Raw genomic sequence first — 15,605 nt, 5'->3', positions numbered from 1 at the left:
GAATTTACCTATTGTGGTTCCGCAGGAAAGCTTTTCACTTTACAAACATCGGCTGTTGTAACCAGACAGTGTACGGTCACCATGGCGGACAGGTGTGCAGTTCACGACCGCGAACAGCTGAAGTTCTTCTGCACGGTGTGCGACACGCCTGTCTGCTCGGAGTGCCTGCTAGACCGCCACAACGGGCACAACATGGTCCGTTTGACAGACGCGGTGGTACAGGGAAGGAACGTGGAGGCCAAGGGTAGGAAAGTAACAGAGGCGATGGCCAAAAGTCTAGAGACCCTGAATCAAAGGGGAGAGGATATGGCAACACAGAGAGTCGATGTGGAAAACCAGATAAATACAGCGGCAGCAAGGCTGGTGGACAACATCGAAAGAGAGAAAGTCGCCTTGGTCAACGAAGTACGCGAGATTTATAATGAAGAAACTAGAAGGATGGGGGAGTGCGGTAAGGAGCTAGAGTCAAGACTGTCTGGCGTAATAACTGCCCTTGACCAGCTACAAGTTAGAGGTCATGGTGAAACGGCCACGTCGTCTTCCCCAGCGATGAGCAAGCTGTCACAGATAATAGACGAAGTGAAGGAGCCAACATTACCACCGCCAACCGTCATAGAGTTCGAGCCGCAGAAGTACGATAAAGTGAGCCATTTTCTCGGAAAGATATCGACTAGGAAGAGAGTTGTGGTCGTGGATGAGAAGCCTACCAGGAAGGCCGCTTCCCCAAGGCAGTTTCCCAGGACGTCACCTAGAGCAGCGCCTCCAACTTCAACAACATACAAAACTGCCAAGGAACCAAAATCTCCAAAGACACATGTAGCACCAAAGAACACAGCATCCATAGGGAGCGGTCACTTGCACAGTCCATTGAAAATCGCCTATTCTAGCGATGACACAATCTTCGTTTTGGACAGAGATGGCGGCGGCAGCGTTAAAGTCTTTAACATGAACGGCTCAGTCATCAAACGTTTCCCTCTAAAGTTAGCTGACACCAAGAACTACGAAGTCGGGGAAGGAGGGCTGTTTGTGAACGGGAAAGGGCAGGTAGTCTTTGTAGGGTTTGCGCGCCCCCTGGCGGGTTCGCTGGGGGACTACATCGACCTGATGTGCCGCTACCAGAGGGACGGAAAGCTGCTGAACCGCGTTGAGTTGCAGCTGAGCTCCAAGCAAGCGTGGGATGCTGTGGAGATCTCTGATGGGAAAATCGCCGTAGGTGAGTCACATATCATGTTACATCTGACATTTGTTTCTTTAAGCTATCTAACGTTATTAGGCCACTGCAAGTACAATGTAAATGCCATGAATGCCATTTTCTGCAGACTCCAAATCTATTATGTGAAAGCACAAAAAAAAACTCACCAGAAAACAAGACCAAAATGCCTTGATTCTCAAAAGAGAAACCATAAACGTTAACAAGAATTGAAGCCACAAACCATCGTATCACAGCCATCAAGTCTTCTTATTCCAATGTAGATCAATCGTATAGGATGAAAAGATCAAAACCAAGGAGGTTGAAAAATCTTATATAAACCTCCTTGATCCAAGCCATGATACAATGCAGTGTAACGTTATATATTCTGCTCTTCTGCTTTTTGTAGCTCTTGATTGGATGATCAGCATCATTGATGAGACAGGACATGAGTTATCTTCCTTCTCAACAAGCGTTCCTGATTTCTGCTGTCTGGCGTACAGCAAGGCGTCAGGTGACCTGGTCATCTCTAGATTTCACGACCACTTTGTGGAAGTGTACTCACTGGATGGACGGTGAGTGACAACTTTAAGTTAGAGACCACACCCACCCACCCACCCACCACACATATCATTGGATGTCTGGTGTGTGACATTCATTGTATACTGACTGAAAGTAAGTGACAATTTCAAAGTTGTACTAGAACTGTCAAACTAGAAACAATTTGCAAGTGAATGTAATCTTTTAACTACAAAGGCATTATAGGGACCTATTTGGCAATGTATGATTATCTATGAAAACAACTTAATGAATATTCAATTACATCTTTTTCTTTTTTTCAAGTGTTTGCTTCCAATTTGGAGCTGAGGGTTCAGGTGAGGGAGAGTTTATGGGACCGTTGGGCGTGTGCGTGAACAAAACCGGCCACATTCTCGTAGCTGATTGGAGTAACAGGCGCGTGCAGATGTTTGACCAGAAAGGACGATGGCTGAAGCACGTGGCTACGTCCCGCGAGGGGCTGGACGAGCCGAGAGCTGCAGTACAGACGCCAGATGGCAGGGTGCTTGTCAGCGACACCAAGAAAAACTGTGTGTTTGTTTTCACGTTTTAAACCAGCTTAATACCCTGTTTGCGTATATGGTGTAACTAGATCAAATACTCAAAATTAAATCTTTTAAATCATAACATACAAGTAAGTCACTTCGTGGTTCTAGCTGCACAGGTGAAAGGCAAAGGCCTTTAACATATAATTAAACAGTTCTTGTCTAGACCATGCATGAAACCATGTTTGGATGTTTTGTTTATGTTTCAGGGGCCTTCAACTTTGACATATTACCCATAATGTATCATACTGGGCATGCGCTGTATACGCGGTGAACAAGCTTACTACTTCCACATGCTTATGATGTGTGCCCTTTACACTCGTAGAACTATGAAAATGGTAAAGTGAGTGGCATTTGAATATACTAGTCATGATATATATGTGTGTTGTCACTGCAGTGAAATAACAACATTTGATGCATGATTACATTAGACGCATTCATCTCTCTATTTATTCATCTTTAAAATGATGTTATCATGTGATATCTAAGGGAGCCAATTGACACGATTACAGACAGCACATTATGACATCTAACAGGAACAACAAATCATAAATATATCATTTACATAATACAACATTTGAAGAAAGCAAACAAACCATAACTACATGTAGAAAGTATTACAAAGTCATTATTGTTCTGGTTACAAGTCTGCTTTAGCATAAACTTTGGGCTCATTCCAAAGTCACTTTAAAGTACATTTAATGTACATGAAGGTGGTTGTATTAGGGATTCTCCCACCACAATGTAGATGCAAGATTTCTCTACATGGTCTGGCCATATCCATTCCTTGCTCTCCTAATTTTTCCTGAGAAATTTGTGAAGTATGAATTGGTTTGACCTTATTTTGAGAATGCATGATGATTGGAATACATGTGGCATTGCACTAAACAAACCATACGCAGAAGGTATTACAATGCCATTATTGTTTTGGTTACAATTCTACTGTAAGATAAACTTTGGGCACATTTCAAAGTAAGTTCAAAGTACATTTAAAGTACATTTAAGTTAGGTTAAGAATATACTTCGGACTCATTTTGAAGTAAATCTAAAGTACAGTATATTTCAATTGCAGTGTGATTTTTACAACATGATATGTATGACAGATTTTGTTCCATTGGTATTTCTTCATTTGTCTCCTTGTTTTTCCTGAGAAGCTAGTGAAGCAGCATTTGAATTGGTTTTGACCATATTAGGAGAATGCATGACAGTGGCATTGCATGCAAACATCATCCAGGTTTACTTCTCATCTTTCACAAAATCTTTACTTTTAGCTTGATGAAAATCTCTCCACACCAACCAGTGGCAGGACATGTTAATTAACCAGGATGAAATCCAAGCTAGCAAGTGACAATCTTGAACTGATGGTCCAGACTAAACTCCACACAGATCTAAGGATTTGTCTCATTCTCTGTACAACGTTTAGTACTCTTTTCTTGTACATGTACATGTTTCTAAATTTCTAATGTTCACCTTATTCTATATAAGGCAATGAGAGCAGATCCTTCACAAAAGCCGTTGGTGCCCCTCCCAAGGAGAGGCCCTTGTATTGCCTACTAGCACATTGGCCAGCAGGGAAGGGTTGCCAACTCTTCCCCGCATAGGAAATGGAATACAAGAAAAGAGAACCAAATGTTACAAGAACAGTTGTTAAACACTGTGAGTGTGAGCCGGATCTGTACATCTGCTTGGAGAGTACATGGTGGCTCTACATCTTGCTCTTGACAGATCCGATGACAGGTTTGTCCATGAAGTCCCTCCACCACGATGGACGCTCCAGGACCCTGGGTGCACTCAGCATGGAGGTCCACAGGTTCTTGTATATCTGTACACAAACAACAAGACACAAAAACAAGAAGATATGCTGCAGTATCATGGAAAGTCGCCAGGGGGCCCAAATTCTAATCATTTGCTCTTTTTGCCAACCCTTACCAACATACCAAATATTATAAAGATCCACCCATGACTTCTTGAGTTATGCCGTTCACAAACACAAACACACACACACACAAACCAAAATATAACCTTCTTGACAAAGGTAATGAAGGTGACAAAGATCATTTATCTTTTGATGTTATGTATCTTAATACACTTTCTAAATAAAAAGTACATACATGATTGTGAGCATGACATGTTTATGAATTTATTAGGACTTCAATCTCATAATCCGAATCTATTCTTTTTACCCTCACCTCTTCCCCCATGACCTCAATAAAAAGTGGCCAGCAGGCTGATTTCAGTTTTTCGCAAAGAAACAGACAAACAAACAAACAAACAAAGACAAACAAGCAAACAAACAAACAAACCCACCTGGCCATCAGACATGCCTATGGGTGAATTGAGGATAAAGTCGGGAGGAGCGACGACGTCTACCAGCGACACGGCATCGTTCTTCAGCTGGAATGGTACACCGCATGTTAGGAACAAGGGTGACTTAGTCTTCACCTATAAGACTTTTCATGTTAGGCACACGGTCATTACTTTAAAGTTGGATTATCATACTTTTAACCTCCTTTATTAAACATTAATCCATGAGTTACATAATCCGCCACTTTAGCGGAATTATGTACCCTGGTGGAATTATGTTACAGTGAAAAAATGATACATGTACCTTGAAACAAAATGCGCCTGAATGCCATTTGAGCACATCTCAGCTTAAGTTAGGTAATGCCAGTTGAACCAACACTGATATCTACATTATGTGGACATATTCAACATGAGACAGCGAAATCAATTGAGTCTGCAAGTTTTTGATTACAAATAAAGTAGAAAAAGTTGTTTTACCTGATCACAGAGCTGAAGTATGGCATCTCTCACCCAAGCAACAGACTTGGCCTCCGTAAAGTAACCACCTGTACAGAAATCCAGATTTAATACTGTAACAAATTTTTTTTATTTCTCGTTACAAAATACTAGACATTTCATCATTGGTTTATGGAAGCCGCATGAGTCGAAAGCACAGTTACTAGACTCAGCTAACACAAATGCCATCCATGATACTGTAAATCTCGCAATGTTCGCTGCAGTTTCATTTTCCCGGCTTTCTGGTGACCACTGCCAATTCATGGATCTCAAATGTATCACTATCATGGTAAAACAGAATTGTTATGCTGCAAAAACTCCCCTTTCCTTTTACTGCAAATTCAATGCTAAAATGAATGAATTTCCAGTATTTGCGTGTCTCTATATGATGCTGATCACATACCCTGATAGAGTGTGGCACAGTGTTTCTCCAGGGCCCACAGCCCATACAGACAGCACAGCTTCTGTAAGATTGGCCTCAGACTGGCTGGGGTCGTCTCATCATGGGAAAACTGGTAGAATCTGTCCACCACCGTATGCTGTTGAAGAAAATACCAATAGAAAAGACATTTGATATTTCATACTTTCAGCTTGCCAAAGAAGTCAGTATGGTACATGAAGACATCAAAGGCCTTCTTTACAAGATTTAAGAAGAAAATTGAACATGTCCTGATTACAAAAATTCTGGATGTTGTCACTGATATTGGTAAAACATAAAAAAAAACCCACATATACAATTAAAATAATTTCATGCCACCCAACCAGGCGTCCTCTAGGCATCCCCTGCAAAAAGAGGGTGTCTTATTTCTTTTGCTTTCTTAGTGAAGGGCGTCCAGAAGACGTGCTGACGCCCTGCTAGCTAATAGCCTGCTGAGACATAAGTTCTTACCTCCAGGTAGGCTATGGACAGAGACCTGCAGTAGTACACCTGGCTGTCGTTCCTGGCCGAGAACGGATCCTTCCCCTTCGACTTCTCACCTGACAGCTTCTTAAAACTCTGGTCCAGGAGGTAACACGTCAGCCACTTGTAGGCAGCAACAGCAACTGTGAAGTCATAAACATTCATTGGTGGAAAGATGGTCATATGTTGACTTAGAATATTAAGGTTTCGGGTTTGAATCCCATGCAGACCCTAGTGTTGTGCCCTTGGGAAAGGCACTTTACACCTACATGAACTTCCTCACTCAAGTTGTAAAATTGAGTAATTAGATTTGGTTTGGCATGTCCTCTCAGATGGCATGTAAAGCTTTAGGTCCCATGTTTGAGGAGATCCACACCTCCAGAATGTTAAGGAACTCACCACACATACTGAGTATGGTTCCATCATGGTGGCCCCAACCTTACAGTCTAGTCTCTGGGTTGACATCTTGAAAAGGTGATAGTCACCTGTGATGTAAGCCTTCCACAAATGTGGCAAATCTCAATGAATGAATATATAAGAAGAAACGGTATGATATTACTGTTTGTAACTTGCTCGTTGGTGAAGTTTGTATCCGATGTGCCAAGCTGTTATTACATAATTTGTCTGTAAGATCATAACCGTTACCTTTAGGGTCCAAACAGTCCTGTGCTGAAGAGGCTGGGAAGGTTGACTTGATGATGGCAGGGAAGTCACTCAGGAAATCCACAGAGTGAAGCGGGGAACTTATTGTCCCATCTGATAAAGTAATACAAAACATAACATAGAAAGTGAGGAAAGTTGGATAGAAAAGTAAAACAAAGCAAAGACTTCTTACTCATTCACTCACTCGCTATCTGGTTTATTGTCTCTTGTTCCCTGCCACAAGAGTGTTAGAGGCCCTTGCACATAAATGTGGAGGCTATATTTCTAAAATTTGTTCTTATAATAAATAAAAATTTTACATTTCAAAAATTCATTGCAGTGCCAATTTGTTGTTGAATGGTGATGACGGAAGTTGACAATACAGGTTTATGAGTCAGGATATTCTGCCAGAAGAGACAATGATTGGAGTCTATGAATCCAAAGATATTCCCTTGAATAACTTTTCCACTTTGATTCATGTCACTTCAGATAAATGGATTGACTTGAAATTTTGGACATATAGATGGGAGACAACCTTAACACATTCTGATTGACATCTCTGTTTCTGTCATTTATTCTGTCAGATAGCAATCTCTACGCTGACTTCAACTTCAACTTCAACTTAAGATACCCCCAAATGACCCCGCGAGGTGCAAAGTAGGGGGGAAGGAGGTCCCAGGCTAAGGCGGGCAGACTGATGACATACATGTATATAACATCATCAAACATTACCCTTCAGTTTGCTGACCAACCCTAACAGATAGTTGCTGGTTTGCTGTAGAAGGACGTTGTTGTCTCCCTCGTATGTGCAGTTTGGGTCGTTATCATTCCTGATGTCACCCAGGCGGTTCACTGAATTGGAAAACAAAGTAGGAAAATACAAAATTGGAAGTGATCTCGAACTAGTCTAGCTCAACCTTTGTACAGTATTTACAGGATCATTGATCCCGGGAAATGCCCCAAGCTCTTTTCGACATGGAACAGTGGCCCACAGCTTAATGTACCTACAGTAAAATAATTCTTTGGGTCTTAAAAAAGATATGCTGGCTAGCAAGAAGACTATATCCTTAACTGGATGGAAAACTATTGAATGATCAGGACAGTGAGGTTGAAATGTGTTTGTGTATGTACCTGCCAGGTAGCCATGCCCACCACAGGCCTCCCTACACTCCTGTACTGCATCCCTGGCCGTCCATGTGGACAGGGGCTTCCCAGCGCTGGACAGGGCATGGATCTCCCTCCCTAGGACATCCTGAAAGTAATATGTTTATCAGTGATCTTTGGTCAATGTCCATTTAGTAGGAAACGCTACTGTAACTGTTTCTCTGTGCAAAAAGTATGTGTCACGTATCGCTCGTGGTCAATAAGTCAGCCTTTTCTCCATAGTGGTCACCTGTCCATTGTAGTCGAAATTGGCCAGTCCCTCGAGCGAACACCATAGACAGGTTTGACTGTATCTGTATAGATGATAAGACCTAAAAGTGCTAACCTGTCTTTCACTCTTGTCTTTCATCATGACACCCAGTCTGAGCTGGATGAAGTCCATGTACAAGGTCCTGCTGAAGTGGTCCAGTGCATAGGTAGCAGCGACGTATGGCAGAAGCCTCCATTGCTGAAGGAAAGAACACCCACATTAGTTAAAGTTAAAGTGACCCATGTGTCTTGATAAGATGCATAGGGGTGGCACCCATCTCCATTTCTGTAGCCCTTGGGCCACACATTTGTGCAAGTCACTACAGCAGGCTAAGGGGCTGGTCTGCTGGTAGTGATCTGTGTTTAACTACCATACTCTTCCCAAATGTTGAGTGCTAAGCAGACAAAGCAATATGTACCATTTTTAAAATTAATTTCATATGTATTCCGTTAAACTTCGTAAATCCGTATGAATTCTGCAAAATTCATATGAATAATTAGGTACCACGATGCCGTGTCGCTGGTAGGCACAACTTAATCAAAATCAAAGAAGTACAATGTACATCAATGGTTCCATCCCTGTAGTATTGCCAAAAAGACGTTTAGCTGTCCATGATACCCACCTGCATCTGGTACTCCAGTACAGGGATCTCCTGCGCACTTCCAGGTGGGCCAAACTGTCGTCGTGCTGCGGAGTAGCGAACAGCGATGGGCATGCACAGCTTCAGGTTACACACCGCCATGCTCGTGATCCCCACCCTCCCACCAGACAGGGCACCCAGTGATGCACCAAACCTCTTATTTGGGTCCTACAAATGAAAGAATTAAGTCTGTTCATTGTTCTAAGGATAGCATCTGCTCTTTCTTGACCACTGTTTGGAACAATACACAACACAAAAATTTGTCCCAAATCATATGACTTCTAACCCAGTCATTGGTAGATAGGAGTAGCCTGGAGTCCAGTCTTGTTAGGCAGGATAACTCCAAGCATTGTCTATATAATGGAGCATGTATCAAGAATTGACTCATTCTGCAGTTAACAGTTAACATACTATTTTTTTTCTTGTCTGTCTCTTGTGTTCAAGAAGGACATCCCTCATCTAGAATACTGTAATGCATTTAAGTTCACTGTGGTTGAATGTTTGTGGTTTTTGCTTTAACCTCTTCATCGTGAGCTTAAAACCTATACAAAAACCCTTATTCTGTCTTCCGCCCACCTACCGCTTTCTTTCAACTGTGAACTAAAAACCACCGCCAACATTCCCTACCGTAAAAATTGAATCACTGCAAACTTAGATGCATTTAGCAGTGCCTGTTACACGGTCACCTTTAGGTGACACAAGTTTCCTACCTTGTACGGAGTGACATATTTCCCGTCTGGAGTGACGTCACCAGTTCTGTTCAGGAGACTTTCTCTGGGAATCCACACCTTGTTGAAGGCAACAAACCTACATTACAGACAAAACAATAAATTTTGATAAAGGTAGATAAAGGTTACACTTATTTACAGGTGCCAATCATATGATGACAAACTCAGCATAACTGAAAAAGTTGACAAGACTTGGTATAAGAGTTGTGGTTATTGGAAAAATTTAACGAACTACATTCTTGATTAAGTTTCCCATCAAAGCTAGGCATCGTAATGGACCTATAATATATTAGGAAGGTTGATATCCACAGAAGTCTAACCTTCTCCCTGCTGCCTATCACCATAATCAAACCAAACGGCTGAAGGTTAAAGTCAGTTACAAGGTCAGAATCAATTTGAGGTACACCTAAAGAATACATATGAGTAAACTGACCCGTTGTCTAAGCCATTTTGCCCCAGTTTCTTGCCCATGTCTCCAACCATAACCCCAGGCATGGCTTTCAGTGTCTTGGTGTTCCGCACTTGAACCACGAAGGAGTGGAGCCCGTGGTTGGCGCCGTCAGGAGTGACGAGCTGCGCGTACAGGACGGTGTGCGTAGCCATCTTACCCAGGTTCCCTATCCAGCACTTTGTGGCTTCAAAGTCTGGGGTGTTGATGATGAATCCCTGGGGAGGGGGGAGAGGGGAGAGCAAACTTCTAACCAGTTTATATGAATGTTGGTCACCTTGTAGTGCCTAGTGGCACATAGGTCAGCAAGTTTCCTTGCTGTTTCTGCAGCAGGGTATATGTTTACAGGTAAGCCCTTCCCCTTTAACGTGCTTGAGGCACCTCCCTTTACATGTACATTCCTTCCAAAAGATTGGTGTAGCTCCAAATGAGATGCCCTTCCCAGGATTTGAACCAGTGTCTCATAGATACCAACCAGTTGGAACCATGAGCTCAACTGTGAGGATGTTACCAGTATGCCAAAAAGCAATTACTCAAACAACTGGATATGATTTTGGAAACGGTCAGACGTTTCAAGTAGCATCCACTACTTTTCGTCAGTGACTGTGAGCAAGATCAGTTGAACAGCAGGTTTATAACCACGAACTATGAATTGATATGCAAATAAGGAGAAGACAAATTTTTAGATAGTCCAATAGAAAGCAAATTAGACAACTCAAGACAATGTTGAAGTAAAGGGGACAATAGCTCCTATTGTTTTAATATAGGAGCTAAAGCTGGTTTGCCCCCAAGGCTATGTCCCAAGTGCCAGACAGTTCCACCCTTAGCCCTCCTTTCCTGTTGAGGGTTGGATTGTATATCCTCTCATATATTGCCTCCCTTACTCCACGTTCGAACCAGCGGGGTTCGCGGTCAAGGATATCAGTGGATTCGAGATTGAACGAGTGCCCCTGGTTGTGTTTTAGGTGGTGGAAAATGGCCGAGGAGTAGCGGTTAGCGCAATGTTCTTTGTACCTTTCATTAAGTGATCCGCTGGTCTCTCCGATATAAGTGTTGTTGCAGTTGGGTTCTTCACATTTGAGTCTGTAGATGACATCGGCCTTGCTGCCTTTGCGGGGTCGGTCTTTAGGATGTACCAGTCTTTGTCTGAGAGTTGATTGAGGTTTGAAGTTGGTGGCAATGTTGAAGTTTTGGAAGATCCGTCGGAGTTTTTCGGACACTCCTTGTACATACGGAATAGTGATGTTGGCCTTGTTTCTGTTGGTCAACGGTGTACACTTAGGCGTTTTCTTGGACTGGTCAGACGGTTTGAGGGCTTTGTTGAAAGTCCATCTTTGGTAGCCACATTTGCCCAGGGCACCTCGGAGGTGTCTATGTTCGTCTGTTTTGGCCGTGTCTGAGGTGATGATGTTGTCTGCCCGATGAAAGAGAGTTTTTATAACTGCCAGTTTGTGTTCCAAAGGGTGGTGAGAATCAAAGGCCAGATACTGATCGGTATGGGTCGGCTTCCTGTATACCTCGAACTGGAGGCGACCATCCTTCTCTATGATGGTTTTGGTGTCTAGGAAAGGGAGCATATTATCTTGACTCGACTCCTGTGTGAACTTGATGTTGTCATCTATCTGGTTGATATGTTCAAAGAAATCATCAGCTACTCTCTTCTTTAGTCTGCACCAAGTGTCATCTACATAACGGAACCAGTTGGCCGGGGGAGTGTCCTTGAAAGTAGCTTTAGCTCCTATATTAAAACAATAGGAGCTATTGTCCCCTTTACTTCAACATTGTCTTGAGTTGTCTAATTTGCTTTCTATTGGACTATCTAAAAATTTGTCTTTTCCTTATTTGCATATCAATTCATAGTTCGTGGTTATAAACCTGCTGTTCAACTGATCTTGCTCACAGTCACTGACGAAAAGTAGTGGATGCTACTTGAAACGTCTGACCGTTTCCAAAATCATATCCAGTTGTTTGAGTAATTGCTTTTTGGCGTATCTTATTACCTGGATGTCTAATCTTCATCGACGTTACCAGTATGGTACAAAAACTGTGCGATAGCTTAGTAAGAGTGCTCTCCTTGAATTTGTTTGATCCCGGTCAAGTCATATCAAAGACTTTAAAATAGTACATACTGCTGCTTAGCACTCAGCATTTGGTAGGAAAGAGTAATGTATGGTAGTGGACTAGCCACCTGCTGTAGTGATTGCACAAAGAGCTATAGAAACGGAGATAGGCACTGCCCTATGCACCATCTGGTACAGGAAGGACTTTGACACATACAGTTAAAAATAGTACCAAGAAGGGGGTGGCATTAACAAACTCACCTGTGTTGATGGATCATATGTAGCAGTGGTTCTCATAGCCCTGGTGTTGGTGCCATGACTGAGTTCTGTCAGGGAAAAACATCCCATCACCTGAATTATGGGACATTAAGATGTTAAGTACTACATAATTATACTGTAAATCTTGAAATATTCGTGACATTTTTTCTTCAGTTATCATGGTTGACTCTCCACTGCAAGTAATGTATTACTACTGTACTACAGAATTTCTTGAATCGCAAACTTAAAACACCTCCAAAACTACCTTCCCCCTTCTACTGTGAAATAAGGTCCCCGCAAAAATATATGAATTTACGGTATCTAATCTGAGTAGTCAGATCTGTCAAATAGATGGTTAACCAAAACTGGTAAAAGGTATAACCTGATTGGTGAAGATTGTAATTGATGAAAGTGCACACCTCAGTATTCGCTGACTTGTTAGCCACCTCCTCATGTCTCTTAGAACCAGAAGACTTGATGGTGGTGTTGAACATCTTGAAGAGAAAAGACAGAAACATCTTAGAAGGGAATATCTTAATGGAGCAAAATTTTGACAAAATGGTTTTGTTCACCACTTCGACATGGAGAGTATCCAACATATTGATATAACATAGAATGAAGAACAAAAATATTGAAAGGATATTGAAGCTGCACTGATTCAAAAGTTTTGAATAAAAATGCTTCATAGGTACAACGTACAACGACTTTTGTACGGTCAACTACAAACTACAAATAGGTGAACTACAAACTACAAAACAGATGAACTACAATTTACAAACTACAAAATAGAAATACAAAATTCAATTTTTTTGATAAATAAATCTTTTGTGTGAAATCTTTTGAAAGAAAGATATTGATATAGAAATCTAGCAAAGTTTATAATCCATGATCAAACTTTGATGTTATTTAGTGTTGCAGGACTGTCTCTTGGTTTAAATTGTTTTCAGTCCCACTCGTTGTGTGGGATCCCCTCTTCTGAACTTGTCTAAATCTGTCATTCTAAGCTTAAAAATATCCATTTCCATCATTTTTTGTCAGGAAGTTCAGACTTTCTGGAAGGATGGGGTGACATTTTAGCCCATCCCAACACCCAAGTTTCCATCCCGGGACAGAGGGACGGGTCCTGGTGACAGCGCTAGCTCTGGTCTGTCGATTGATTTCCTGATATAAACCATGATTGATTTTTAGGGAACTGTCACGCTGCTTACCCATAGGAATCAATCCTTACACACTGACCTGGTTTCTGTGTATGGAAATACATATGCATTGGTTGACAGGATTTCTTCATCAAAAATCCTATAGCCAGCTGCCACTACGTTACTTATTACCTCCTCCAAAATGATAAGCAAAATTGCTAAAAACCTTGTGCTATGGTATGTACATGTATACTATAGTATTTCAACCAAAAGAGAATAGAATGTCTTTCCCCCAATGTCACAAACCAAATCAGTGTCTGTGTGTGTGCCACGGTGTGCCAGAGGATCCTTGACCTACTTTGAGAATCATGATTTATCATCATGTTAGGATAATGCATGTTATCACATTAATGGGCATCATGTACTTTTAAGCTCAGAATTCTGGGTCAGGGACAAGATGGTCATGTGCCAGTCCATGTAACACTTGTTGTTTATGCACATATGGAGATGTTGGTGCCAGAAGCTTTCATACCCATATATCAAATGTCTAAAAGCAGCAAGGGTTTTGCCAGATGGGGAATATTATATCAGCCAGTGCAACTGTTGACATCAATTACTCAATAAGTATTTGTTACTCCTTAGCAGACATTCGCTCTGTTGAATCACTTGCTCAGTACTGACCTGTTTTTGTTCCAGCACTTTTCAATCAGATCTTTTCCAAAAATACAATGTACATTTGTATACACACAATATGTCATACACGTATGTTGAAATTTGGTTATGGGCTGGCTTCTGTGAAATTCTCCCTTTTTTCGCGACAACATCTTTCTTTCGTTGCATGATTGCATCAGTTTTGGGGCATCCAGAGAATTTCTTTAATAAAAACAAGCCAGTGTGGCCTTCTAGAAATTGTTTTTGTAATTGCAACAGACAGAAAAACACCAAATATGTTAATGATTTCTTCAACATCATTCTGACCATTATAAAACAAAGCATGAGCCCGCGTGTATACCTGCTTGTTTAATGAGTATTTTGCTGACAGTGACCAATCATACATCCCCACGCAGTCACCGATGACGATCCCCTTCATCGGATTCTCCATCACGTCCCCGTCGTGCAGGAAGTCGTACTCCAGGAACCGTTTGTGGCGGCGGAAGGTCAGCTCCCGCTGCTGGTCCAAGGTCAGGTCTTCCGAAGGATGGGCGAAGGCTGGATCTTCTTCCAGCTTTGTCCACACATATTTCTGGAAGAGAAAACTTCTGAATGATTCCATTGATTTTAGCTGCTGTCATGAAAGCTATATTATACTATGACTGTTCTAATGTCATACGTGGAAATGACGTAACATGGCTAACATGATGTAAAACATGTATAGATTTTAATTGCGCAAAGTTTTTCAAAATGTTTTGATTCATTATTTATATTGCTCTAGATTACTGGAATGTAACAAGTTTTATATTAAAGCATGTTGAAACGCATTTGTAATAAGGACGGAATTCAGGTTATGTTGCCCGCGAGATCCTTAACGAATAAGATCATCATCACAAGAGGCGAGTATAAAGTATCCTGGCTCCCAGGATTCAAACCTGTGCCGAACCCGGGCTGTCAGCTTGTGAACCCACTAACCGCCAAACTAAAACTTAGTAAAAGGTCAGGACCAGTTAAACTGGTCAGTTGGTGGCGCTTGAACTTCATGTAGACCACAGGTCTGCACTTTCCCAGTGCTGTCAAGTTATAGCTAAATTTCCAAGTGTCACCAACCAATGTACAAATGTAGGTAACGTTATAATCCTTGGTTACTGGGGTTTCATCATCAAAACTTCTACATTGTGTTACATTATCCAATTGGTGAAATCATTGTTTATACAAATAACATAACTGTATAGCTTTAACACCTTAAACTTGACCATGTCTTCTCCTTCCAGAAACACCTTCATCTCCTTCCAGCTGAAGGATGCTTTCTTCCTGTAGAGGTCCAAAGGGCCTGGAAGAAAGTCGGGCAAAAGTTCATCTTCTGCTGGCAAGTTGTCTCTTTGTTCGTCTTGTGACAGCATTTTCTCCTTATTTCAAGCCAGAAACTCAACGATAAAGAATTGGTTTAGTTTTGAAGACACGAATATGATTAAAATGAGTTTTGATCCCTTTAAAACCGCCTCAATGAACACAACTTTGGAGAAGTGTGGACTTGCAAGAGCAAGTTCCAGCTGAGAGTACAAAGGTCACTGAACCACGGTCAAAGGTGAGAGGTAATCCCTATTACCTTTTCACTTCCAGAAGAAAAATAGTT

At 41.6% G+C, this 15,605-nt stretch overlaps 2 protein-coding genes across 2 annotated transcripts; one reads left to right on the top strand and one right to left on the bottom strand.

Moving 5' to 3' along the window:
* Nucleotides 1-290: 290 nt before the first annotated feature.
* On the top strand, nt 291-2,638 carry LOC136441786 (E3 ubiquitin-protein ligase TRIM32-like). Its single transcript, XM_066438267.1, has 3 exons — nt 291-1,213; nt 1,599-1,764; nt 2,033-2,638. The coding sequence occupies exons 1-3, from the start codon at nt 307-309 to the stop codon at nt 2,298-2,300; spliced, it is 1,341 nt and encodes a 446-aa protein (XP_066294364.1). The 5' UTR covers nt 291-306; the 3' UTR covers nt 2,301-2,638.
* A 76-nt stretch (nt 2,639-2,714) lies between these two features.
* LOC136441776 (peroxisomal acyl-coenzyme A oxidase 3-like) lies at nt 2,715-15,557 on the bottom strand. Its single transcript, XM_066438255.1, has 16 exons — nt 15,214-15,557; nt 14,331-14,561; nt 12,602-12,676; nt 12,186-12,275; nt 9,850-10,082; nt 9,399-9,495; nt 8,671-8,856; nt 8,124-8,246; nt 7,766-7,886; nt 7,367-7,486; nt 6,638-6,748; nt 5,981-6,135; nt 5,495-5,630; nt 5,074-5,141; nt 4,600-4,686; nt 2,715-4,114 (listed from the first exon to the last, which is right to left on the bottom strand). Exons 1-16 carry the CDS (start codon nt 15,370-15,372, stop codon nt 3,998-4,000), a joined length of 2,109 nt encoding a protein of 702 aa, XP_066294352.1. The 5' UTR covers nt 15,373-15,557; the 3' UTR covers nt 2,715-3,997.
* Nucleotides 15,558-15,605: the final 48 nt, after the last annotated feature.

The sequence above is a fragment of the Branchiostoma lanceolatum genome, chromosome 1 (assembly GCF_035083965.1).
Source record: "Branchiostoma lanceolatum isolate klBraLanc5 chromosome 1, klBraLanc5.hap2, whole genome shotgun sequence".
Taxonomy (NCBI): domain Eukaryota; kingdom Metazoa; phylum Chordata; class Leptocardii; order Amphioxiformes; family Branchiostomatidae; genus Branchiostoma; species Branchiostoma lanceolatum.
This window is presented reverse-complemented; position numbering and strand designations above follow the sequence as displayed.